Source organism: Callorhinus ursinus, unplaced genomic scaffold, assembly GCF_003265705.2.
Source record: "Callorhinus ursinus isolate GAN/ISIS: 27379988/994484 unplaced genomic scaffold, GSC_fseal_2.0 scaffold4, whole genome shotgun sequence".
Taxonomy (NCBI): Eukaryota; Metazoa; Chordata; class Mammalia; order Carnivora; family Otariidae; genus Callorhinus; species Callorhinus ursinus.
The window spans coordinates 29,717,272-29,743,775 of record NW_027397066.1 but is presented as its reverse complement, the minus strand read 5'-3'; the positions used below and the strand labels follow the sequence as shown (position 1 = coordinate 29,743,775).

The 26,504-nt window shown below is 36.4% G+C and overlaps 1 protein-coding gene across 8 annotated transcripts in view; it reads left to right on the top strand.

Annotated features, from left to right (window-relative positions):
* ARAP2 (ArfGAP with RhoGAP domain, ankyrin repeat and PH domain 2) overlaps positions 1-26,504 on the top strand; it is a 181,163-nt gene that overhangs the window by 50,138 nt on the left and 104,521 nt on the right. For all 8 annotated transcript variants that reach the window (XM_073891514.1, XM_073891516.1, XM_073891517.1 and 5 more), the window contains 5 exons: positions 6,959-7,137; positions 17,659-17,774; positions 20,405-20,604; positions 23,467-23,552; positions 24,496-24,678. In XM_073891514.1, coding sequence (XP_073747615.1) covers positions 6,959-7,137; positions 17,659-17,774; positions 20,405-20,604; positions 23,467-23,552; positions 24,496-24,678 — 764 coding nt within the window. The remainder of the gene's footprint in view (positions 1-6,958; positions 7,138-17,658; positions 17,775-20,404; positions 20,605-23,466; positions 23,553-24,495; positions 24,679-26,504) is intronic.

Here is a 26,504-nt window from a genome sequence, read left to right as displayed (position 1 = left end):
CAAGGCACATAGAAAACATTCAATAAATCCTACCTATTCCTAGAAAGCTTTCATTGTTCCTTGGCATAATCAGTAAATGCGTAAGTTCTAGCTGCTGTCCACACTGGGGCAGCTTTTTTCAAACTGTGCATCACTATGCATTTGTGAAATCAACTTAGTGGTTTCTGATGGTACTAAAACAAATCTCCCCAAAACAGAAAAAACAAGCATGAAATAGAATAAGAAATATTAAAGTGCATTGCTTCTAGTAAGTATTGTGAGACATACCTGTGTAAATATTGCACATATGTAGGGGAAACAGTGCTTCTTACTTAGGTTGCTATTTAAAAAATCGTTGAGATCTATAGCCTCGAGTCGGGGTTGGCAAACCATGGCCCGTCGCCTAAATCTGGCCACTGCTTATTTTTGTAAACAAAGTCTTGTTCCATCACAGTCACCGTCATTCATTTACATATTGTCCGTGGCTGTTTTTGTGCCTCAGTGGCAGCATTGAGTGTGACCAGGAAGGCCCAAGATAGTCTCCTTTGGACTGGATATTGTGACGATCTTTCCTTATGCTTTGATTTCCTTTGCCTAGAAGGTGACTGCCTGTTTCTTTGAGGTGCTTATCACTTTCCCCTTGGCTTCTCAAAATGAATTTCACATATGCCGCATAGCTTGCATTTTAAGATAGACACACTAAATAAAACTTCCCACCTGTGTGAAAATCTGTTTAGCCATATTTACTTACTGTAGTTAAAAGTTAAACAGACACATTTAAGTAGAATATATCAACCCACATGTTTAAAAGTTACATGCTGTGATACATAGTTCATATATAGTTCATAGTTCATGTATCACATAATTATGATAGAAACAGCATAAGAATTTCATTAAAACTTTGGTATAAGTTATTATTTATGAAATAAGTCTTAGGTCTTTAAGTTTTAAAACATGCTTCAGTAAAAACTGAGACTATCCACGTGGAATTACTGAGTGATGTGGTTTCATTAAAAGTCGTTTTTAGGGCACCTGGGTGGCTCTGTTGGTTAAGCGTCTGCCTTCAGCTCAGGTGGTGATCCCAGGGTCCTGGGGATTGAGCCCCGCATCAGGCTCCCTGCTCAGCAGGAAGCCTGCTTCTCCCTCTGCCTCTGTCCCCCCTTCTCTCTCTCATGAATAAATAAGATCTTTAAAAAAAAAGTCATTTTAATGTCATAACTAACGTTTTTAAAGATAGGTAAATGTAGAGATGTGTGTGTGTATAAATAGTATACGTGTGTCTATATATTTAGTATGGCACCTTCAACAAGATACTAAGTATGTTTTATTGTTTTTTCCTTCTCCCATGTATACAGATGGTTGATTGTTTTTTACTTTGGGGGAACTAAGAAATCAATCATAGTGGCTTATGAAATATTTGACTTAACTTTTAAGCCAAAAGAAACTTTACTTCAGTCTAACCAAGAAGCAAGACAAAAGTTTAGAACACAAAGGGAAAATGGCCTGACATCCTACCAGAAATGAATTCTCCATTTTTGGTGAGAAGGTTCCAAATGGCCTATCCTTTGTCTCCTCTGAAGCCAGGGTCCCTGTTCCCAAACTGCTGCCTTGCCCATTGGCATTGCTAAGACAGGATTGTAATTTGGCATCTTTTTCCCACAAATTTTCAAAGGCTTCAATTCCCCCAGGTTTCCTAGTGAAGTATTGTTATGCTCTTAGTTGAAAGTGAATTATGTTGAAATAGTAACATTTTAAAAATACTTTTCCTCAAATAAAAAATTTAGTGGAGTTCCTTTATCCTGAAGCAGAACCACTAGAGTTGATCATAGGCTCATAACAGCTAATGATCTCTCCAGTCTGTATTCCCCTGGTAGCTGTGGTCACACACGCGGATGCATGACTTCAAAAAGCAGGTGATGTTGTGAGTTGGCAGTTCATATAGTGAGGAAAGGGCTTAAGAATTCTGGGTGGTCATTTGTGTTCCTGGGCCAGTTTCAGTGCTGGGTTTCAGCTGTAGTGTCATGTTCCTGTCTGTCTCAGCTGTTCCTGGATCCCTGGGAGGCAGGCAGGTGTTTTTCCACTCAACTCTGTTTCCAGACAGCATCTTACAGCCCTCCAGTGGCAGCGATGGTACTGCCAAGCTTGTTTGTTTGTTTTAAAGAGCACTTGGTAAGAAACATAAATTTCCCTTAGTTATTGTGGGCAAGCAGACTTGCCTGTTTTGAAATAGTCAATGTTGGTTTTTTGTTTTGAAGGAGAAACAGAGCACAGTGGGGTGGGGGGGCAGAGGGAGAGAGAGAGAATCTTAAGCAGACTCTGTGCTGAGCATGGAGCCTGAGACCGGGCTCAGTCTCACGACCCTGAGACCCAAACCAAAATCAAGAGTTGGACGCTTAACCCACTGAGCCACCCAGGTGCCCAAAATATTTAATGTTTTTAGAACATTGTGAATGGAACATTTACTAGGTGGAGGGAAAGCCCGGGGAATTGAAAGTTCTCCGTTGTATAAGTTGGTCGACTATCGTAATGGGTCACAAACTGTGGAGTCATTCTTGAATCTTTTTCCTCTCATATCGCACATCCAGCCCATCAGCATATCTGATCATTTTTGACTTTGGAAATATATCTGGATTCTGATCGATTCTCAACACCGCTGTCCTTATTAGTCTAATGCAAGCCACCACCTCTCTCTGGGTTATTGTAATAACCGCCTTTGATCGACTTATAGTCCTGTTTTCTATACAGCTGTCAGCGATCATGCATCAAGGAAGTCTGATCACATCAGTCCACTTCAGATGCTGTGTTGTCTTTCCATCTCCCTGAGAGTAAAATACTTATGTCCAAGAGCCGTTACGTGATCTGGCTCTGGTCTCTTTGTCCTTGTCTCCTCCCGTGCTCTCCCTCGCTCACTACATTTCAGCTCTTCTCTTGTTCCTTGAACATGTCAAACCCCCATGTCAACCCCAGGGCATTGACACTTGCTTTCTTCATCTGAGAGTGCTCCTCCTGCAGCCATCCTCCTGACTTGCCCTGTCACTTCCATTTCCTTTAGGCTTTTGCTTAACCATTGCCTTCTTTCTGAGGCTTTTTCTAGTACTAAGTATAAGGTAGCACTTCTTGTGTCCCTCATCCCTTGCTTTATTTTGTCCCATTGCACTTGTCACTGTGTAATACACTATATATCTATGTTTTATTGCCTTCCTCCTTTCACGAGAGGGCAAACTCCAGGAGATTAAGGCTGTGGTCTGTCTTGTTCATGCTTCCCTTGCTGGTATTCAGAATAGGTCTTGAAACCCAGTAGGTGCTCAGTTAATATTTGTACAAATGAATGGCTATTGATTTCACAAACAGTCATGGTGTGCAGATACTTCCTTCTCTGAAATTGATCATGGGTTACGTTGAGGAATCTTTAGTTCAATTATATTAGTGTATCAAAAGTAGAGGTCCATCTAGACTTTGTTAAATTCTGTTACTAATCTTTTACACAGCCCTTATGTAGTTAATCCCTAGGATAATCAGTCCTTTTTGTTACTAATGAATATGCCTACTGCTAAATCTAGTGGGCAGAGAATATTGTCTCTTTTTGGTTTTTGTTTGTTTTTTTACTCTTTTGATTCTTATGGTAGTTGGCGTTCATTCCTGAAAACCTCAAGAACTGGTTTGAGGGAATTGCTGTTATCTTTTATTTATATTCTAGCATAATTATAAGAAAGTGGTGATTTTGTTTTCTCTACTCCCCCCTCCCCCTTTTTTTTCCCTTTTCCAACCTGGAATGCTCTACTTTGAGCAAAGCTATATCTAGGTCAGAGCAGTTCTCTAAGGAATAGTGCTTAGAACAAGTGCTAAGATCAAGATAGACAGTAAATGTTTGTTATTGGAAAGAATAAGAGCACCTTGGTGTGAAGAGCAGGCAGAAGCTAGCATAGTAACTAAGCTTTGCCCAAGACACTTAGCCCAAGGGAAGATCGGTATTTGATTCGGAATGTTGTGGCTTATCAAAGCATATTCCCCATGTCTAAGGACACACACGTTGCATAGCCAAATACCAGTACTGCTTGTAATCTATTTTACTGTGTTTGAATGATCTGTATCACTGTTTGTCTCCACTGGCATGGGTAATTAAGAATAAACTGCATGTTACTGTTAATTCTCGGACTTATTCATGACTGTTTACTTCCTACTAGTAAATGAGGCCCTCAGGAGCTAGATAATACTTCTAGGCTATAAGAGAACCGTTTGTTGAGATGCAGCCATCATATGTTTAAGTCCAACAGATGCAATTGCCAGTTTCAAATTATTTTCCTGAGAAACTGAGATATATGCTAAGAGCAAGGTAGAAGCCACAAACACTTTGGCCTAGTTTATAAAGTTATGACCTACAAAGTGAAACAAATCAGAGAAAGACAAAGACCATGGGATTTCACTCGTGGAATTGAAGGGACAAAACAAAATGAAAAAAGAAAGAAAAGAGACAGAAAAACAGGCTCTTAAATACAGAGAACTAACTGGTGGTTGCCAGAAGGGAGATGGGGGAGAGGATGGGTGAAATAGGTAACAGGTAAAGGGGATTAAAAGTACACTTACCTTGATGAGCGCTGAGTAGCGTATGGAAGTTTTGAAGCATATTGTACACCTGGAACTGATAGAGCACTGTGTGTTGATTATATTTCAATAAAAGTTGAAAGAAAATTAAAAAAAACTAAGTTGGGTTTCTTTTCAGTAAAAATATGACCTACATTTCAAAGTAAATGATTTATGTAGGTTAATAAAAACAAACAAAAAACAATGTGTTGTTTACCTTGGCAGAAGTATCTTGTGTGAAACTAATGATCACAAGTAATAACCAATGGAAGGTTTGTTGTTGTTCCTGAAAATATAAGTTATCCTAGTGCAGTCTGGATCTGTTCGTGTAGATATAAAATGTAGACATTTTCATGTGTTTTAGTTTCTAATGATGCTGGGGAAGTTGGGTAAATATTTCTTCCTGATCCATGGGAACTATTACCTGGGGACTGTGTAATACCTGTAGTAAAGCATTGTTGAATGAGTTTTAATAAATACTTTGGCCTTGGTCATTAAAGACAAAACTGTTTTTAGTAGTTTGGAAGGTGAGGAAAAAATAAAGATAATTTAAAAATTATGGCTCATTATAAAATAACTTAGGGTTCATGTTTGAATGGGAGCAAGTCTAATCTGGAGACCTAGACCAAGATCTAGAGATCTTGAATCCATAATGGAGTAATTCTGTCCACACCTTAGATCTGAGATACTACCCAATTTTCCAAGCTTGGGCTCTGCTTATTCTTTCCTCCTTCTTCCTTCTTGATAATTTTTTCCTACCTGGAATTCAGGCTGTTTTGTTTTGTTCCTTTTGCCTTGATAATCACTTCTTTGTTTTTTTGCTAGCCCATTTTCTTGCCTCATAGATAGAGTTGTACCTCAGGATTTGTCCTGTTTCTCCTTTCACATTAAACGTTTATCTACTTCCATGAATCTTTTGTGTAGGTTACCTTCGTTCACGCGTTGCTGTCCACCTAGATGCTCCTGCCGGGCACTGAAAACCTGAGATGGTTCTGTTAATAAAATGGAATCTTTCACCTTCTTTGCTCAAGTCATTGTACTAGGCTAACTTTTATTTTGATAATTTATATTTTTTTTGTGAATACCTGTCAAACATATTTAAAACTTCAGCTATTTTTTTCCGTCACTTAAGATCTTAACTCTTCAGATATGCTTTTGTTTCCGTTTTCATTGTACTTCAGGCCTCTCTGGCCTTAGTCCTCACCCTCCCCAGGCTTCCAGTTTGGTCTACCTATCATCATACTAATCATGTCATTTCCTTGCTAAGATTCTTGACTTTTTCTTCCCCCCCCCCCCCCCGGCTCTGTAAAAAAGTTTGGAGGCGATATTCTATACAGGTACTGCAGAAGCTCTATCCATATTTCCTATTTCCTCTTGAGTTCAAAATTATCAATATGCTTATCTATAAGTTAGTCTGAGCAGATGTTGGTTCTTTCTGCCTTTGTTCTTGTGTTCTTCTCTGCTCAGAGTCATAAAGTTCTGCTCTTCCCTCACCAGACTCCAGTTTTGTCTTTTCAAATGCTCCTCATTCCAAGACCTGGCGCAAATACTTTTTTCATAGTGCTGAGAACAGTTGTCTGAGTTAAAACATTTGATTCTCCTAATTTTAATACTAACTTGCTGTATGACCTTCAGCAAATGACTTACTTCCATTGAATTGACTCATATTTTATTTGATATCATTTGTATGACATTTATAGTATTCTGTTATATGTTCATATATAACTTGACTTACAACTTTTATTGCTCTTTGGGGACTAGATCAGAGTCCTGTGTCCATAACGCAGTGTGTTATACATAGTTGAAGGTCACTTAGCTTTTGTGGAGGGAGAAAACCAAATTTTAATTCACCAAATGAGATGCTATTGTTACTGTAGTGAGAATGGAATTGGATGAATGAATATCAAGTCAGCATACTCTTAAGTAGAGTAGGCTCTAAGTAACAAGTAAGATTTTCTGGGCCTTTGAGCAACTTAATTGCCAGATAAAATCTGTTAACTCATGTCAGTATTACTTTTATTAAAAGAGAAAATCCAATGTCATGAATAATATATAAGAGTGCTTCTTAAATATTAACATGGATTCAAATCACCTGGGGATCTTCTTAAACTGAAGATTTTGATTCATCAGGTCCTGAGTGGGGCCTGAGATTTTGCATTCTAATAAGCTCCCAGGTGGGGCCAGTAGTATTGATTACAGAACACCTGGGTAGTGTTATTTCTTTTCTCTTACAGAATTAGGCCATTGGCTCTGACTGCAGTAGCATTTAGATTGTGGTTGTGGGAAAGAATCTGTAAATTATGTGTTATAGGGAAAATAGATCCTTTGCCCATGTTTCTGTGTCTGTATAATTTATATGAGTATGGATGTATGTATTTTCTCCTGTCTTCATTTTCAGAGGAGAGAAATGACTGGATCAGCATACTGTTAAATGCACTGAAATCACAATCCCCTGCCTTGCAGTCTCAAGCAGCTGCTGCACCTGAGAAATGTGGCTATCTTGAACTGAGAGGGTATAAAGCCAAAATTTTTACTGTGTTAAGTGGAAACAGCGTGTGGCTTTGCAAAAATGAACAGGTGAGCTCTGTTATAGTAATTGCAAATTGCGGTGCCTTGATTACATTAACTGTGCTTTTTTAGACTTATTAGTGTTTTTACTTATAGCGCCTTACTTTTGCCTTGAGTACTGCACCAAATGTAAGAAAGAGTTGTTTTGTTGAATTTTCTCCGTTCCTCGGTGACAGGAAAGTAATCTACATCAAATTTGAAGCTAGACATCACCTTTTTAAGGGACTGGGGAAATAAAGTCTTGAAAATAATTTTTGAAGGGTATTTAGCTGAAGTGGTGTTATAACGCTATATGAGGTAACAATCAAGAACCAATTAACCATTACAGCTGTTGATGAAATAGGCACGGTTCTGCACCTGTTGTGTTTCTTTTGTAATAGAAAATAAGAGTAGGCACAGGTAACATGTTTTCTTGAGTTTCCAGCATTTTTTTTTAAGTAGATATGTTGCTTGCAGAGGAAATAATTCACTATAGGCAAGTGGTTCATATATGCACATACATACACATACACCACATATAAATGAAGTGGACTTGAGTTGTTGACTTACTGAATTTGGTTAATATTAGAAAGACTTAATAGAGAAGTTTAGTGTTTTGAGGAGACTGGTATTAAAGTTCTAACAAATTCTGTTAACTTTATTTGATTCTGTAGACTTCCCTTTCTCTAATATATCTGATTTTTATTTTATTTTATATATATTTAAAGATTTTATTTATTTGAGAGAAAGCATGCGCATGCATGCACACACACAAGCAGAGAGAGGGGCAGAGGGAGAGGAAGAAGCAGACTCCCCACTGAGCAGGGAGCTAGATGTGGGGCTCGATCCCAGGACCCTGAGATCATGACCTGAGTTGACTGAGCCACCCAGGTGCCCCTAACAGATCTGGTTTTCATTATGTATAAGAAAATGTCCCTTTTTGGGAATGAATTCTTAATCTTTTAGCCTAGATGCTTAGTAATTTATGGAATTGCATGGTGTGCTTTGGATATCTGATCTAAGATGAACTCATTAATGACATATAATGAATTATGATAGGCTGGGATATAAATGCTGACTTTTCATAACAAATACAGATGTCAACTCAAAACAAACATTAGTTTCAAAAAATATTAACTATAGATCTTTAAAACATCTTCTGAACTGCAGTGTGATCTTATTATATTTTTTGGATAAGATTTCTTAGCCAATTAACTGTGGAAGGCATCATTGAGCACTGTTGGCATATTAATAACTTGGATAGTTAACATATTTCTCAAGAAGAATAGTGATGTAGAGCTTATAATGTGTATGAACTGAATGTGAACATTTTCAATCTGAAGTGAGATGATTAAAGCTTTTCTCATTGGAATGGAATGTAAAAATGCATAATTTGCATTTATTGGTATGTAAGTTACTTTGCCAGATTAATTGAGGTATTCATTTTTTACTTGCATGGATTTGACGGACTTCACATTATTAGTTTCATCGCTTCCATTAGCTAGATTGAGTTTATGTTATTCTCCCAAAGTAGATTTTTTTAAAGTTTTATTAACATTCTCTGATTAGAAATTGTATGAAATTATTGCTTTAATATTAGCAATTGAACATAAAAAGCATAAGAATGACTATCATCTAGTGAGTACCAGGTATTGTGCTAATTAATTTATAAACATTTCCTTTTAATCCTGCCCACAAATATAGGAGGAAGATCTTCTCCTCCATGTTTTGTAGATGAGGAAAACGAAGATTGCATAAGGATTGTAGATAGTCATGCATAACAAAACCAGAACTTTATGACTCTAAGTGTAGCATCTTAGCAACTATACCAAACTTTCTTTTTAAAGTGTATGTTGAAAATTTCTGGCCTGTGACCTTTTAGAAATAGCCTAAGCTTCTTTCCTTGAATAACTTAGCTGCTTAGGAGGTTCAGAGTGTAAGTGTGTATTAAGTAATACACATTCTACCAGGTGAGGCATTCTGCAAGTGGTGCGCTTGCTTAGGACTCAAATCCTGTCTTCCAGGAAGAAAAGTCTGACAAGACCATTGTTTGTGATGGATGACGAACCCAGTGCTTTATTAGGCTTATGCAGGAGTTGTAGAGAAGTGCAAAAAAGGGCAACTAATGAAGTCTGGAGATTAGAAACACTTCCGCATACACAAGTAATGGATACATTCTTCTTAAAAATTAAAGCATTAATGCTGGACCCCTCCTCATCTTTTGAGACATAAACCTACTTTCAGTGCATGTATATTTCAGGTCCTTTTCTATGCATTAACATGCCTTTATATATACCCTTAAAAAGTACATACCGTTGCTTGTGTATGTGTTATTTTTAAAAATTTGTATCATTTTATATGGAGCTGGGTCTTGAGGGACTTGATCTTGAGTCAAGTCTTAAAAAACTAGTTGGCTCAAGACTGGCTGGTTAAATTAAGGAAGGCCTTCTGTGTTTAGGCCCTAACTTACCATTCCAGTTTTATCTGTGTTTACATCCTGGTGTATGCCTTTCTCTCTAGAGGAAAGTTGCCTATTGGTTTTTCACATGGTTGAGCAGATTGTGTGAAGAACTTGGGTGATGTGCTAAATGGGGAGTCTTTCTCCTGAATGCAGGGGGCTTTAAGCTTGCATTTAAGAAAAGCACTAAAAGGTAATCATTCAGTGCTACTTCTAAAAGTTTTATATATACAGCACATTCGGTAATTTTGTGCTTTTTTTAAATATGGAAAAAAATTTACTTATAAAAATGTAAGAGGTGTTATATCAGAAGCTAATATAACATACCAATCATACTTCTATAGTAAAAATAAAAAATAAAAAAAGAGGTGTTAGCTTTGAACTTCTGTATCTAAATTTGCATTGGATCTAATTGAGTTCCATGCATCAAAGCTAAACTATTTTTAGTTTTAAAAATTTTTAAATAGTGAATTTATTGCCCACATAATTTGTAGTGTGAATAGAATAAAAAAATAAGGAAAATTGACCACACTACCCTAAATATGAACTGTTTTCATTCTTCTTGCCTCTGTTGATGCATAGTTTTACAAATTTACTTCGGAGGTCACTCCAGAGAGAGTAAACAAATAATGGATAAAGGTGGAAAGGTAAAATATATTGAAGAGTTATTTAAAAGGAAGCTCCAACGTTCATTTAGAGCAAAGACGATTGGACAGAGCTAGCGGTTCCGGGTTTTCGTTCTTTCTCTGCTACTAATTGGCTCAGGTAATTAAGTTAATGTCTTTAGGTTTAAATGGTGTCATGTAAAGAAGAGAGATGGCTTACTATTCCTAAGACCATTATGTAAATTGCATGTTAAAATTCCAGATATTTGGGCTCATTTCAGACTTCGGACTTAGAATTTCTGGGGATAGAATGTTGTAATCCACATTTATATAAGACCTCCACATGTATCAGAAACTACATACAGTGAAACACTGCTCTAAGGGTATTTTTTTTTCTTTAAAAAATGATAAGCATCTAGGTAAAGAGAGCAAGATATTTTTGGAGTTGGAAAATGTATAAAAATAGCCTTCAGCAGCATTGAATGCATCATCCTGCAACTTGGGACTATCATACCTCTTTTTGTGATTAACTTTCATTTGGAAGTGATCTTTTTCCTCATTGAACATTTTTAAATGTGCCAACATTTAAGTGCAAAGTTAAGATAATCGTGATTAGTGGTAATACGTTTTGAAAGATTGAAGAACTGTTACTAATTGTGCATAGTTCTGAACTATAGCTACTGGTATTTTTTTTTTTTTGTGCTAAGATCTCAATTTTTAAATTAAATTGAATTCTACAGTATCATTTAATTCCTTTTTCTTAACGTAGACTTTTATTGCCAGAGTATGATCTAGTGCAAACATTAAATTCCATTTGCAAACTCAGCATAAAGGGGACAATGTTTGGAAAACAGTTTGAAACTGTTATTTCCCATACATTCCTTCAACTCTGTCTGTCTGGAAGTGTACTCTGATTTTGTGGATTATTGTTAATCTTTTCCAGAGCTTTTTCTCTACTTCCAGAAAGTGTCCTTAAGATTCTGTGTCAAGCATCCCTACAAATATATTTTCAGTAATTCTTTCACCTTTTTCTAAATCTGTCCCTTCTACTGAATCAATAATCAATAAGTTAAAATAGCTGTTAGAACAGGCTATCATAATTATTGCCTTTGCTTGCTTTTGAAATTCCTTCTTTTTTAAGAGAAATGGTATGATGATAGCAAGGGGGATGCCAATCTGCATCTCCTTATGGACAGTTCACTGACAGGCCTGAACTCTATGGAATTAACATGGACTTTTTGTTTTCCCAATTGCTTGGGTTCAAAGATTCATTTTTTTCTTTCATCTCTGTCTTTCCCTTTCATTCATTAGTAGATTGTAGGAACTGAAATTTGCAGTAGTTCTCTACTGAGTAGGAGAAATGCCTTAGGGAATGTCATGCCCCCCACCCCGCCGCCCTTGCCCAATAGGTTGTAAAAAATTAAAGAGAACAAATGTAAAAACATTTGTTAGAAAGGAGTTTGGCAATGTAGAAACAGACACAAATTCTCTACCTAATTACTCAGTTGCAAAACACTGTGGCGCTGTTATCACATAAATTACACGTCATCCCTTTATTTAACACCATCTCACAAACGCAGTGTTTAATTTTTACAAATATTGTTCTCTTATGTTTTACATGCCTGCAGTGTGTTATAATTATGATAGTTTTTCTCCAGTGTTACTTGAACTTGTTTAAAATGAATTGTGTTTCAGTTTATACAGCTTATACTACATACAGTTCCCTGTGTTTCTGTATTCATCCATTTTACAAAAGGGATTTTTATTGGACACCTTCTCATTTCTGGGCACTGCTCTAGGCTCTAGGGGTATAGCAGCGACCAAAAGACGTCTTCCGTTTAGGGTCTCACCTTCCACTGTGGGTATCGCACATCGTAATAAATAAGTGGGACTTCTGGTGGCTTTCTGTATGTAGCCTTTTCTTGCTTTCTATTATTATTATTTTTTTTTTGGCATGGACTTTTATGACCTTTTCCTAAAGAATTGTTTACATTTTAAATGCTGTTAGCTACATGAACTAGGTACCAGCTTGATTTTAACCTTAAACGTGTTGTAATTTTTATATTCTCAAATTAATGGTGTGATGGTTTATTCACTGTTATGTCTTCAGGAGTTTCAGGCCCATAGCTGACACTCAGTAAACATTTTGCAGAATGAAACTTGTTGAATGAGTGGTCATTTACAGCTGTTTTTCTTGTCTATAGAGCTTACCATTTTTTTTAAATTTGTTTTTAAGTTACTCTCTTTTCTGTGAATTGTCTCTTGATTTTCTTTTTCCTTTTATTTATTGGGATTTTATTGTCTTTCCTGACAATTTCTTTAAGCTCTTCATATAATAAAGATAATTAATCATCAGGTCATTTTCTGTAACTGCTTTTCTGAGCTGTCGCTTACTTTTCATTCTTCAGTTAATTTTTATTGTGTAGAAATTTTATTATAATTAAACTGCTTTTCATTTCAAAGCTTATAGATTTTCTATATTCTGGTAAATAATTATTTTATAAATTTATTTGCCTTGATGATGTGGATGTAGTATATAACCCAGTATTTAAAATTTCAAATGAGATAATAAAATGTGAATGTACACTGAAGTATATGTAGTGTTACATACATGGTATTGCTATTTGAATGAAATTTCTGCAAATGGATGTGAGGCACATTTAAGATAATTGGCTTTGGTTTCCATTTGTTAGGTTGTTCCGACAGCCAGTCTCCCGCATTTATTTTTTTTTTATCTTTTTTTGTGATAAGTTTTTTTCAGGATCATGTTAGTATTAGTGAATTCGTTACAACCAGATGTCTTGCTTGGTGGGTCTGTGTATCCATTTAATGATAATTGTGGCATTGAGGATTTAACTATATAAATTTACTTGATTAAACATTTTCAAATCAGGGTATAACAAGAGACTCGTTCCCCCTCATTCCCCCTACATAATGTTCCTGGTGTCTGGCAGGGGAATGAAACTCTAACAGAATTTAAATAGACCTCATAGGGCTGTGGGTTGAGTAGCAAAGAAAGAAGCAGCAGGATGTAGGTGGTGGCCTCAGATTCTCTGGGTTCTGTATCTGGCCAAACTCTGCATCTGGTATTTCCCCGGAAATGTGGTGCCAATGTCATACAATGCCACATCTGTTTTCAACAAATGTTTAAGCACCAAGTTCTTAAATTTCTGGCATGGAAACCTGGCATCCAGTATTTCCAAAAATAGGTTTGAGATTTCAGCAAATTTGGGGTTAACAAACCCTTCTTTAATTTTCCTGGTTAGGAATCAAACTTTTATTTTGCTCTTCCGCTATGTAGTTTCAAAATGTAGTTTTAACCAGGTTCTGTTGCTACAAATTCATACAAATAACCCATTTCAGCATCTTGGTAAATACTTACCATTCATTCTAAACCGAGTATATACACTATAGAATCATTGGTGTGAATAATTTCAGTCCTTATAAATAAAATGGAGATACTTTTATTGAAGACAGATTCTGGGTTTAGAACTCATAAATGAAAGAATTGTCTGTATTAGACCCTTCAGTTATGTGGCACTCAGTTTTTACAACCGTGCTGTAGAAGGTAGATATTACTGTGTTTTTATAAATGAGGAAGCTGAGGTCTAGATAAAGTAAATAGCTTGGTAGTAGTCAGACAGCCAGTAAATGGCTTAGCCAGGATTCTCCCCCAGGTCTGACTCCCAGTGCTAACACGGTGCTGACCACCCTTGCAGGTTGTCCAAATCTGTTCGCCAAGCAGTGCCATTGTTACAGTAGTGCTGATGGAGGGATTCATGCTTTCCGAGATCCCACATTCTGTGATAGCAAGTTAAATGTAAGATATTGTTCAGAATCTGTTTTTAGCTTTTTGCTTTCTATGGTAATATTCTACCCGTTGAATTTTCATGCTCCTGTTTTTTTCTATCCAGCTTATAGCGTTTTAAGTGTTGAAAAGTGTGGCTTCTCCCTGACGTGCCTATTTTTCAAAATGAGACTATTACTGACAATCAGATTGTAGTTAAAGGGTAATTTATTTTTTAACATTTGCCTTCCACCCCATTTTTATTTTTTTCCACCCCATTTTAAAAAATTTATATATGCTTGCTAGTTACCTTAAATATGTGTTTTCTTGTAATTAACTTTTTCATAGATAATATGTTCACTTGGTTTCAAATCTAAGAGGTAGAAACTAACAAGAATGGTAACAGTAGCTAACTAAGTCTGTGTAGCACTCATTGCCTGCCTGGTGTTCTTCTAAGCACATTTAATGTGTTGATTTAATCCTCCCCACCCTGAAGAAGTGTCCGTACTACTGTTCTCCCCATCCTGCAAATGAGTGAACTGAAGCCAGAGAGGTGTACCTGATCAAGCTGGTCTGGGTTTTGTCAATGATCTGGTCAAGTTTCACTTCCTTTGGAAAGTCTATTAGTAGCCTTAACGATTTCAAATGATTTTTGTATAATCACTGCATGCCTTTTCTTGTGCTCTACAGAAGGCAGAAGGAATTGTTGATATCCTGATATTTAAATATTGCAGACTCATCCTGTCTAGATTCTGCAGCTGGTTCTGCTGTCTGATTCAGTTTTTCTCAACATTGGCTGCATATGGGAATCACGGGGTTGTAGTTTTGCTTTTTAACTGGAGATTCTTAAACTCTGCTTTCCACTTCAGGGGATAAGAATCTCAGGGTTGGAGGGAGCATTGAGGAATTAGATATATTCTTAGTATGTTCCTAAATACAGTCTGAAAATGTGGCTTAATGTCACCACAAATATTTTTAATAAGAAACACAGTTGTTTCATATTTAAAAGCTCTGAAGAGCACAGACATTTATTTTGTTCCTCTGCTGTACATGTTACAGTCCATTTGTACCAATGAATTCAGTAGATACTCTAATTACTCAAAACCATATGGCCATGGCCAGCAACTGATAAATGGGTTACAGTTTTCTTCCAGGCTAAAAAAAATCATTTTTGCCTTGCTCGAAAGAAATTTGGGGTCTAGAGCCCACCCTCACTTATTTTTTCACAGAAATTGCAGCTTTATATGTAGACATTTCACAACTTGCTTGTAGAAATGAGGGGCCACCACTTCAGGCAGGAGCCTGGATAAGGTTCATCAGTATCCATAAAACATTGTTACTCTTGCCATTTGCAGTCTGATGGATTGAGTAGGTATCTCTGTCCTTCCTAACACAGAGTACCTGCAAGCCGGGCACTCATCAGAGAATATAACTTGGCATAGAAGGTAACAGTGCATATCCAGCTCTTGTCAGGTCTCCATTATGGATAACTGTTGGAAGGACATGCAGTCTCTTCTAGAGTTACTACTGTATCAAGTCGGGCCATCAGATAGCTGTTTTTGAAATATCCAACCTTGCCTGACGTACGGTAGCTACACTTGTGGTGAGCATAGCACAATTTATAGGATTGTGGAATCACTGTTTGCACACTCAAAACTAATGTTACATTGTGAACTACAACTAAAAAAAAAAAAAAACCCATAAAAACAACACAAGAAAACCCCCTGCTTTATTTCTTCATTTATAAAAGAGCTTGAGTGTCCAGTCACTTGCTTTGGAAGTTTCTCCAACAATTGTTATCCAGCAAGAACACTGATATGGACAATTGAGAATTTTTTTTTTTAATTGTAGTAAGTAAGTACAACACTGAACCTATTTGATTCTCCTTGTCCATATAGATCACATTAAGTATTGATTTATAGGTGAGTTTGCCATACGAATTGGAAGTATATTACATTTTTCTGATTATTTTGTAACACTTAGCATGTTGGTGCATCTTTTATATTATTGACTCTCAGTTTCTGGCTTGTTTCTCCTAACATAACAAGCTATTTGTACTTTCATAGGAAAAAAAATCAAATTAATGATACATTTTATAAATGCGTCATTTCCTTATTCTAACTTAACATGTTAAAAATATGAAGAGAGGCTTTTCTGCAATTTATGAATGAAAACTCTGGATACTTTTACAAGTGGGGGAGATTTGTTACTATTTTATTTCACTTAATTTATTAGGAATGCTTCAGTATCAAATGACAAAAACCCAAAGGATCGCTTAAATTGATAGGGGTTTATTTTAACAAATCTCTTGGTGTAGGCAGCAGAGAGCTGATGCCACCAGGGAACAAGGTTCTTCCTACCTTTTTTTCTCATTCTGGCATCCTTAGGTACAAGAATTTGTTCTCAGGCTTTTCATTTCGAGGATTCTAACAGCTTCTGTGCTCCTAGATGTTATTTCCTAAGAAGATGGAATGGCGAGGGGTTAAAGTCTTTCTTCTTCCAAGATTTATTCCCTCCCCCCAACTCCCACCTCAGGAATTTTTTATATTTTATTGACCAAAACTAAGGCATATGACCCATTCTAGCTTGCAAGGGAGTTGGGAAAATAGTACTTTTACTTTTAGCCTGTTGAGAGAAGTCCTGTGAACTTTCACAGTCTCTGCCAGAAGTATTCTTATTGAAAATGAACCAATATTTTTTGCAGCCTGTCTTTAGTATGGCTACTTTTTCTAGTCAATTTGAATTTCGGAATTTAGAGCACATTTAATCTGAACCTGTTTACATGGGTAAATCTTTTGAAGTAGAGAATAACTATATTTTTAAAGTGTTGAGATTATTTGATAAATCAAATTCCCAAACCCTTATGATTAGATAACAATATTTCAAACTTTAATGCTTTTAGAAGGTAGACCTTGTAGCCTTTTGTACAGTTTCTAATTTTGGTGGGACAAACTGAACAGAGGGGCTATAGGTATTGAACAAATGGCACTTTTCATACCAAAATTGCATTAAAAGAGCTTAAGAATTTAATTGAAGGAATAGGAAAGTAATAAAATATTGGGAATGAAATAAAATTATAAAATAAGTAATGCTTTTGTTTGAGAGTAAATGAGAAAAATAATGTGACAGAGCAGAGGTCACATCACAGAGTAAAACAAAGAATAATCAGCTTGGGTTTCAGTCACTTTCTGCCACATACAACTAGCTGCACTTTCTAAGTGACTTTCATCTCTTTGGGCCTCAGTTTCCCCTACTTTCTTATAAGTAGTAATTATAGCAGCCTCACAGTGTCATTTGACTCCCCTACTTAGAAATTGCTAGGCACATGCCAAGGGCTAGTTAACTCTTAGTTTCCTTTACTGAAAAGATAAGGATGAAAAAGTGCCTAACTTAGAAAAGCAAGCATGTACTGTTCACAGTCTGTGTCCTAGTCAACTTAACATTTCATGTGAAAGAAGTCTGTACTTGATCAGTAGCCCGGCTGTCCATCTTGCAATGGCACTGGGTTAGCATGGATCGGAGTGCCTACCTAAAATAAGAAAACCACTGTCAATCCATTTTTAATGACTTATTTAATTCTACATGTATATGTGTAGTAAAATTTAGTAGTATATAATGGATTTTAAAGAATATAATTGTACTTGCAAAATCCATATTTTTGTTTCTTTATAATGTTGTTACATATTTTTTCTCCCAACTAGGATTTTAAGAGTGGACTTGGTATTACCATAATTCCTATGAATGTAGCAAATGTAAAGCAAGTGGACCGAACGGTAAAACAGTCTTTTGAAATAATCACTCCCTACAGGAGTTTTAGGTAAGCTATATTTAAACTTTTGTGTTTGTGTTATTCCAAGAAAGCTTGGGCGATCTACTTTTACATTGCTAGTGGTGGTTTTATTTCTTATAGATCACATAATAAAATCATGTTCATTGTTTTCTATATTATCTAATTTATTAACCGGTATGTGAAAACACCTCATGAAAGTGACTTGAATTATCACACAACCTGCAAAGTTACTAATTTCATGAGATTTGGGACGTTTCTTTTTTTAATACCTTTTTTTCTTAGTATGCTTGATAAATATATTAATTTTTTATCAACAAGTATATGAAAAATTCCTTCACATTTTGAAGGAATGAGAGTACTGCATTGTCTTTAAGCTGCATTTTTATTTACCTTCTTTTAGCCTACCCAGATGTAGTCTTCCTTTAAAATCAATTCCTGATTACAGTTGCTCCGTAATGATTTCCTAAAAGGAGCTCCTGATTGAAATAATGCTGATGGATCTCGTGGTACTTATTGATCAAATATTTTAACAGTTTATTATATGTTTTGTGTTACGATAATCTAGTAATTACTTCATATGACAATGAAAAAGAAAACTTCAAGTTCCTAATATGTTTTAATAATCTATAATAACTCCATAGCTTTGGTACACAGAAGAGGCATTAAGTCTGTATCTTTGAGTTCACCCACATTAATTCATTTGTTACAAATAATCAGGATATCACAGGGTAGTATGCGAGTCAGAGGCCTTTGAAGGACGAACAATTACTTAGCAATTTCAAAAATACTCCCAAGTCTAATGTTCCATTTCATCTGTCAGATGTGTCTGCTGGCTCAAATTTTGATGAAAAAATAATCACCTAAAGAATAACAAACTTCATTTTCACATAGGCAGATTCAAGCCTCAACTGAAAATGTAGACATTGGCTGAGCTGTTTTTACTCATAGTATTTCTGACACAAAATATGTGGTGGGCTTTTTCCTCACACCAACCAATTCTCCATGCCTCCAGATCCCAACCGGGTGTTGGGATTCAGTCCTATTCCGACAGCAGCTACTTGGCGTGAGCATTAGACCCCACAAGTTTAAGGGTTCCATTCCACAAAGCTGCCTTCAATTCAGACTCCAGTCACAAGTACTGGGTCCTCAGCTTACCCATGCTTTGTTCTAACTTGGCTGCAAATTGGGATTCCCAAGACCCCAACTCCCCAGGTTCACTAATTCGTGAGAATGGCTCGTCAGAACTCAGGAGAGCAGTTTAATTAATTATTGCCAGTTTATTAGAAAGAATGCATCTCAGGAACATCCACATGGGAGAGCCACACAAACAAGGTACAGAACTTCCATGCCTTCTCTGGGTACATCACTCTTTCAACACTTTAATGCATTCATCAGCCGGAAGCTTTCTGAACCCTGTTGTTCAGGGGTTATTATGGGGTGGGGGGTGTTTCATTCTGTAGGCATGATTGATTAAATCCTTTGTCTTTGTTGATTAACTCAATTGCTAGCACCTCTCCCATCCCTAGAGGTTGGGGGGTGGGGGGGCTGGAAGTTCCAACCCTCTAATCACATCTTGGTCTTTGTGGTGGCCAGCTCCCATCCTAAAGCTATTAAGTCCTCCAGCCACAAATTATCTCACAAGCATACAAAAGGCACTTGTCACTCCAAGAGTTTTAGAATCTGTGTACCAGTAACCCAGGTGCAAAGACCATTGTGCCATATTGGCTGTGACCAATCTACGTAAAAGTGGAAACCACAAAGAAGTTTATGAATATTATGCTGATGATGGCAACATAAAGTGCTTCAGAAAATATCCATTGTAGGCCTCTCAGTTTCCTTATGGATTATTTGGAATATGTTAGTCATCTGTTATTTTCATTATATTTCAAAACATTTTCATCTTCAAACAGAAAACATTAATGTGAAACATTTTGCGGGTCATTGGCCAAGTTTGGAGCACTGTAGCACATTTCCTGACACATTGCAGATACTCACTAAACATTTCTTGGAGTGAACCCATGGTTAATGTTTTATCCTTTTACTCAGGTATCCAATAAACACTAAAAATTAGGATAAATCAGAACATGGCTAAAAATGAGTTAGAATTCCGTTAGAATAGTAATCACTTGAAACTTTTTTGATTTCTCAGTTTCTTAAAGCCATCTGGACATTCTTCTAATTAGAAAAGAAAATCTATTTTTAAGACTGAAAAAATCCAAATTTCTGGTGGGTGTTTTTGATAATTTAGTTTCAGACTATCATGGCATACTTTCTTGGCAAAATAATCCAATAGTCCTGAAAGTCTGAAACTCAGCCAGTATCTCATTGATTATTATATAACCACTGCTTAGGAAACATGGCCTCTCATTTAAGCTCTTGACCTAACAAGGCAATTTTTATATCCTGGTCAGAAAAATGTACATATTAATTTTGGTTCAAGATATGTAAACAAATTCATAAACAATGTGGGATGTTAAAGGAAAAAAATGGATTTTTAAATTAGATGATTTTTAACAGAAAAGACTATTCAGCTGCCTGGAAGGCATATTTTTCAACTGCTGTTTAATTTGTGAGTGAAGTGAATATGCAAACTGAACACACCACTTAATTGGCCTTTACAAGAGAGATCAATAACGCAGAAACATTAATTGTTTCAGCTTTACAGCCGAGTCTGAAAAAGAGAAACAAGAGTGGATTGAAGCTGTGCAGCAATCGATAGCAGAAACTCTCTCTGATTATGAGGTAGCTGAGAAGATTTGGTTCAACGAGTCCAACAGGAGCTGTGCCGATTGTAAAGCCCCGGACCCTGACTGGGCATCCATCAATCTCTGTGTTGTCATCTGTAAGAAGTGTGCAGGTAATTAGTGATAAGTTATGCTCAGCACTGTTTGGTAGCAGATTGGCACTCATGAATGCTCTTTATTGTCGTACGCAATGTGTCCCAGCCAACAGTTGAGAAAAATAAAAACGGAGGAGGCTTTTACATTTCAATTAAATTTAGAAATGTCTTATAGTTCTAAGTCATTCTCTTATGAATGACTTAGACGTAAAAATTGATTTTTAAGCATGTAATCATTTTGTGTGCCTCCTGGTCTATGTGTGCATATTAAAAAGACAGTGTTGAAATTTTTAGATTTTAAGGTGAGTGTGTTCCAGAATGCACCCTGAACATACCTGCATCTTTGCATGATTTGCCCACTTTCCCCCAATCATATTTTGTAAGATGTGTATTTCATATCAAGGTCATTCTGAGCTCTAAACTTGGTACAGCAGATCCTATATCTCCTCTAATGAGAGTGTTTATCTAGAAGCATTTCCAAAGAGTATTGAGGTTTCTGACAGTAACCAGTACTATGACTGGTTATCTTATTGTGACTTTACAGCTTATAGACCATCTGACAGCTCAGTGTATTTGGGGGTTCATAGTTGTTCCAGTGAGTGGAGGGAATGGACTCCAGCTTAGCTGTGTGGTCATAGAGGTCTTGGAAAAACTTAGTCATATCCTAAACTTTACGTCAGCATCCTAGCTTTACCAGGTACTAAGCTGGTCCTGGGAATTAAAAAAATGTATAAGAGATTGATATTGCAGTAGAATTACAGTTCATTGCAGTAGAATATGATAATGGCAAGACCGGAGTTGGGCACAGGTTTCCTTGAGAGAATACGGAGGAGGAGCACTACCTCAGAGGAAAGGCTAGGACAGTTTCTTCAATCCTTAATACTTTCCAAGAGTTCTGTGCTTCCACAGTTCTTAACAAAACTAGATTTTCTCAGGAGCTAATTAACATCAATGGCAACAAGAAAAAGCATCAGCTAATCCCCCTCTACTTTGTATTTCGTCCCAAGCTTTTTTCCTCTCCAGTCTCATTGGAAGAGGGCCTTTGTGTTGTGCGAGGCTGTTGTTTCTCATGTCTTCTGCTTCTTTCTTCTCTTCTCACGATCCTCACCTCATCGCTTATTCCTTCTCTGTAATTATTCAACCATGGTTTCTTTTGTTTCGCATATATACTGATGCATGTCTGTCTGTTGACACTAGCTTCCTGAAAACTTCCCATTTCCCTGTATGTATCATTGTGTCTCTTTTCCCTTCACAGACAGGGTACTTTCAAGAGTAGAATTCTGCACAGATTTCCTTCATTTCTTTAACTTCCTTGTTTTTCTTCATCCTATGATCAGTTTTCTCTTCTCTGTAGTCCAGTAAAAATATTTTCACCATGTGTCCCTCTCCGTTTCTGTGTGGTCCGTTCCTATCTTTATTGTCTTCTCTGCAGTATTTGGCACTTCAGTATTTGACCAGTGTGTCTCTCTGTGACTTCCCATCCTCCCTTACCTTCCAAAATACCATTTTCTCTTTGTGTGTTCTTAATACTCTGGTCATCCTTTTTCAGGTTACTTTTCCTTTGCCTGGTCCTGAAATTCATGTGTTCCTTTGGGTTACATCCTCAGTTCTCTTTCATTCCAGTGTTCCTGGTTCATGTTATTTATCATTTTAAGTTCAGCACTCACTTATGAGTGGACAGTTCTCACCATGTTGGACATTGTACTTGTGGGTCTACCTACTGGACTCTTTTCTTGGATGTGCCCAAGATACTTCAAAAACAGCATGTGAAAAATGAAGCTCTCATTGCTGCCCGGCTCATTACATAAAACTGAACATTCTCATTTATTCTAAATCTTGGTCAGAAGCAATACTGTCTACCCCACATTCAAGCCTAAAACCTGAGAGACCCTCTTGACCCTTCCCCTCCCTTAAAGCCAACCAAGTCTCAGCAGTTTTTATCGCCTCAGGATTTCTGAATCTGCCCTCCCTTTTGTTGCTCCTCCTGCTTGTCTCAACTCAGGTTCTTTTTTTTTTTTTTTTTTTTTTTTTGCCTCCGAGACTCCAGGGGTTCTTTCCAGTTCTACCTGTTTTCTGAGTTCAACCCCTTTCAGTGTTGCCTTTAATTGGTCTTTATAAATGCAAACGTATGCATATTTCTGCCATTGGGATTTTAAGACTTTGTGCTCTAAGTAGTTACCATTTTAAAGGAGGAAAGGACCCTCTTACCTAATGTAGAGAGAGGAATGAACTTTCAGGCTCATAGGCAAAAAATCATTAAGATAGGGACAGTGTCTTGAATACCTTATTCTCTCCTCAGCCTAGAAAGCCTGAGACACATTCCTGGGTGCCCAGTAATGACTGAATGATGATTACACAGCATAACTGAATCGATTGTAATAGAATGCTGGGCTCTTATTCTCTTTTAGGCATATAAGTAGAATAAAGAATCCACTTCATATTTTTAGATACATGTTTATTAGAGTTGTTGCTAGTTTTTTTTTAACAGTAAAAGGATATCTATATTTACATACATGGAATTTAAACAAACCTATTATAAAGGTTTTCAGTAACCTCTAATTGCTAATTAATTACCAAGTGATGAATATACACACGTACATATTGGTATACATATATACCTAGTTTTAAAACTGTAGTTTTATATCACTACAGGGTAGTGATGAAGATGACTACTGTTATCTTCATTGTGGTTGGGATTTCTGTATAATTATCACCACTACTTTTAATGCTATTGGCATTAGGAAATTAGATATTGATGTGTTTTAAGTTGAAAAGGTATATACACACACACATACATGAATGCGTACACATATTTTTTTAAAAGATAAAATACATTTACATACAAATTGAAATAGAAATGCAATTGTGTCTTGACTTCAGGACAACATAGATCTTTAGGACCAAAAGATTCCAAGGTTAGAAGTCTAAAAATGGATGCCAGCATTTGGAGCAATGAACTCATTGAGGTAAGTCCAGTCTAACTGTGGATGTGGTTAGCAGGGATCAGGTGGTAGTTAGCAGTGGAGTGGCATGAATTACTTTAGGAGCTCTTTGATAAAGTTCTCACCACACTGTAAAAATGTCTTATAACCTGTTTGGTAGTAGTAGCTTCCTACTTCAACTTTTAGAATGCTTCTTAGATGAGATAGTTATTTTAAAAATATAAAATACAAGGAATTTAGTAGTAATAGCTACTTTTAAAGGCTTGACAGCATTTTTTTTTTTTAAGCCAGAATTTCTTTTTAATCCAGCATGGATAAAATATTAGAAAGTGAATGAAAACATTTGGCAAAATTTTCTCTTCTTTCTCTTAGCCATTCTCTGTCGTTAACTGCACCATGTCTGACTTTCTGTCTCCAGTTTCCATTTTCTTCTTGGATTTCAGTAACCCTCTCAACCACGTTACTCCACCTACTAGGCCATTTTAAATGAATCTGTCTCTATGTGACCTTCAAAAAATAATAATGCTTTTGCTGCAGTTTGGGTCACTTGCAGTTTCTTTTCTAGCTTATCTTGTATCATTACTAAAAGCAATGAGGCTGTATTTAAAATAGAAATAATATCTGCTTTCACACTCCATCTTCCTGAAAGATGTGGGTTTTTCATGTGTTTATGCATATTTTATACTAAGTTATTTTTTTGGGCGGGGGAATATGCACATGGGGGCAAGGAAGGGGCAGATAGAGACAGAGAATCTTAAGTAGGCTCTATGCTCAGTGTGGAGCCCTATGTGGTACTCGGTCTCATGACCCTGAGATCATGACCTGAACCAAAATCAAGAGTTGGATGCTTAACTGACTGAGCCACCCACGTACCTCCTAAGTTATATTTTAATCTGTAAGTCAGGTTTTTGTAAATTCAAATACATTTTATGAACTCATATTATTTTATAACTTTCTGACAATTTAGCTCTTTATTGTCATTGGAAACAAAAGAGCAAATGACTTTTGGGCTGGTAATCTTCAAAAAGATGAAGAATTACACATGGATTCACCCGTAGAAAAGAGAAAAACCTTTATCACTCAGAAGTACAAAGAAGGAAGATTCAGAAAGACCCTACTGGCATCTCTCACCAAAGAAGAATTAAACAAGGTATCAAAAAATGTATAACAATAGACATTAATCTTGATGTCTTTTGAAACATGGGTCGGGGATTTTGAAAAGAATTTTAAAAAGTCCTTTACTGTTTGATAAAAGTATTGTTTAATGTTATTTTATTTCCATTTGTGAGATTGTAGTATTGATTTTACCACTGTTTTACTTAAGAATTCATTATCAATAGTGAATAAATTCTTTGTCCATAACATGAGTTTCCAGCTAACTTGGGCCTCCTCCAATATTCTGAGAACTGTGACAACTTTCCTATTTTAGGGACAGGACACTAAGCGTAACTTCAGCTTGTACATTGCTGACATTGTGTCACCAAAATAAACATCATTTACTCAGTGTATTATTACAAGCGATGCTTTGCTTAGTGCTATTGACCCCAAGTGGTGTTTACCTTTGGCTGAGTGATTCCAGACCTTCTGGTCCCTGTTTTTTGCTGCCCACTTGTTCTTTACCCTTTTGGCAAAGGATATGGTAAGCATCCTGCCTGATTTCTTTTTTGAAATTGCTGCTTCAATTTCTTATGTGTTAGGAGGCTCGTCCATGTAGAGATATTTAATACATGTACTTTTATATGCCTGTTGTTTTTGTGCTTAGAGACTATGTTCTTTCATGGTTCCCAGTTTTTTAGTATGCTTTTAGTGGCATTTTTATGGATAAAAATCCTCAAGTAAGTAGCATTATGCTGAACATTTTGGAAAATAAATAAAGGCCTTTTTCATCCTTCTGTAGAAATTACAAGATCATACAATTGATTTACATTTCTATTGGATTAGTTCCCCTAAACTAAGTTTTTAGTCTTTGTACATCCTTGGTGTTGGTAAAGTGAGGCCACTGAATGATTTTAAAGCAATGACACATAAAATATGAAGGATTCAGAATGGGCAGCTAAGGTAGAGGAGAGAGGGGTGATAGTATGGGGATGGTGTTTGGGAACTATTTATATAGGTTATTACTAAGATACTTTGTTTTGGGTGGTCTTTTCATTGGTGTTAAGTACATTATTAAAATTGACCAGTTATACCAGACATACATGGAATAATAACAGGGTACATAAGCCAAGGATTTTGATTAATTTTGTGCACCAGAGGTCTATAATAAATACGTATGTAAATAAGTAAGTTGTAGATTTGGGGAAATAATTGGTGAAATTAGAGAACCAGGGCATAGCTTCCTCTAATGGTCTCTTTCTTTTTGATAGTGATGGGTATCTTATTAGCAGGTATACTAATGTCCGCAAATAAAGTGCTGTCTGCCACACCACACAGTTTCCATTAGATAAGTTTTACATTAATTACTAGCAATTGAATTATTCTAAGAATATTATAGAGAAGTCTACCCATTGAGATTTATTTCTACAGTGGGCTTCTTAAAAATGGTACTCTTAATGTCAGCAAATAATTTTTACAAAAACATTTTATTGAATAGACATATTTTTAATTGAGATATAATTTACCTACAACATTGTATAAGTTTATTCAACCTGTTGATTTGGTACATTTATATATTGCGGTATGATTGCCCCTGTAGCTATGTCACATAATTATTGTATTGTATCACATAATTATCATTTCTTTTTTATAGTGAGAACATTTAAGGTCTAGTCTCTGAGCAGTTTTGAGGTAAATAATACAGTATTTTTTTTTTTTAAGATTTTCTTTATTAGTGAGAGAGCACAAGAGGGGGAGGGTCAGAGGGAGAAGCAGACTCCCCGCTGAGCAGGGAGCCTGATGCAGGGCTTGATCCTGGGGCTCCAGGATCATGACCTGAGCTGAAAGCAGTTGCTCAACCAACTGAACCACCCAGGCACC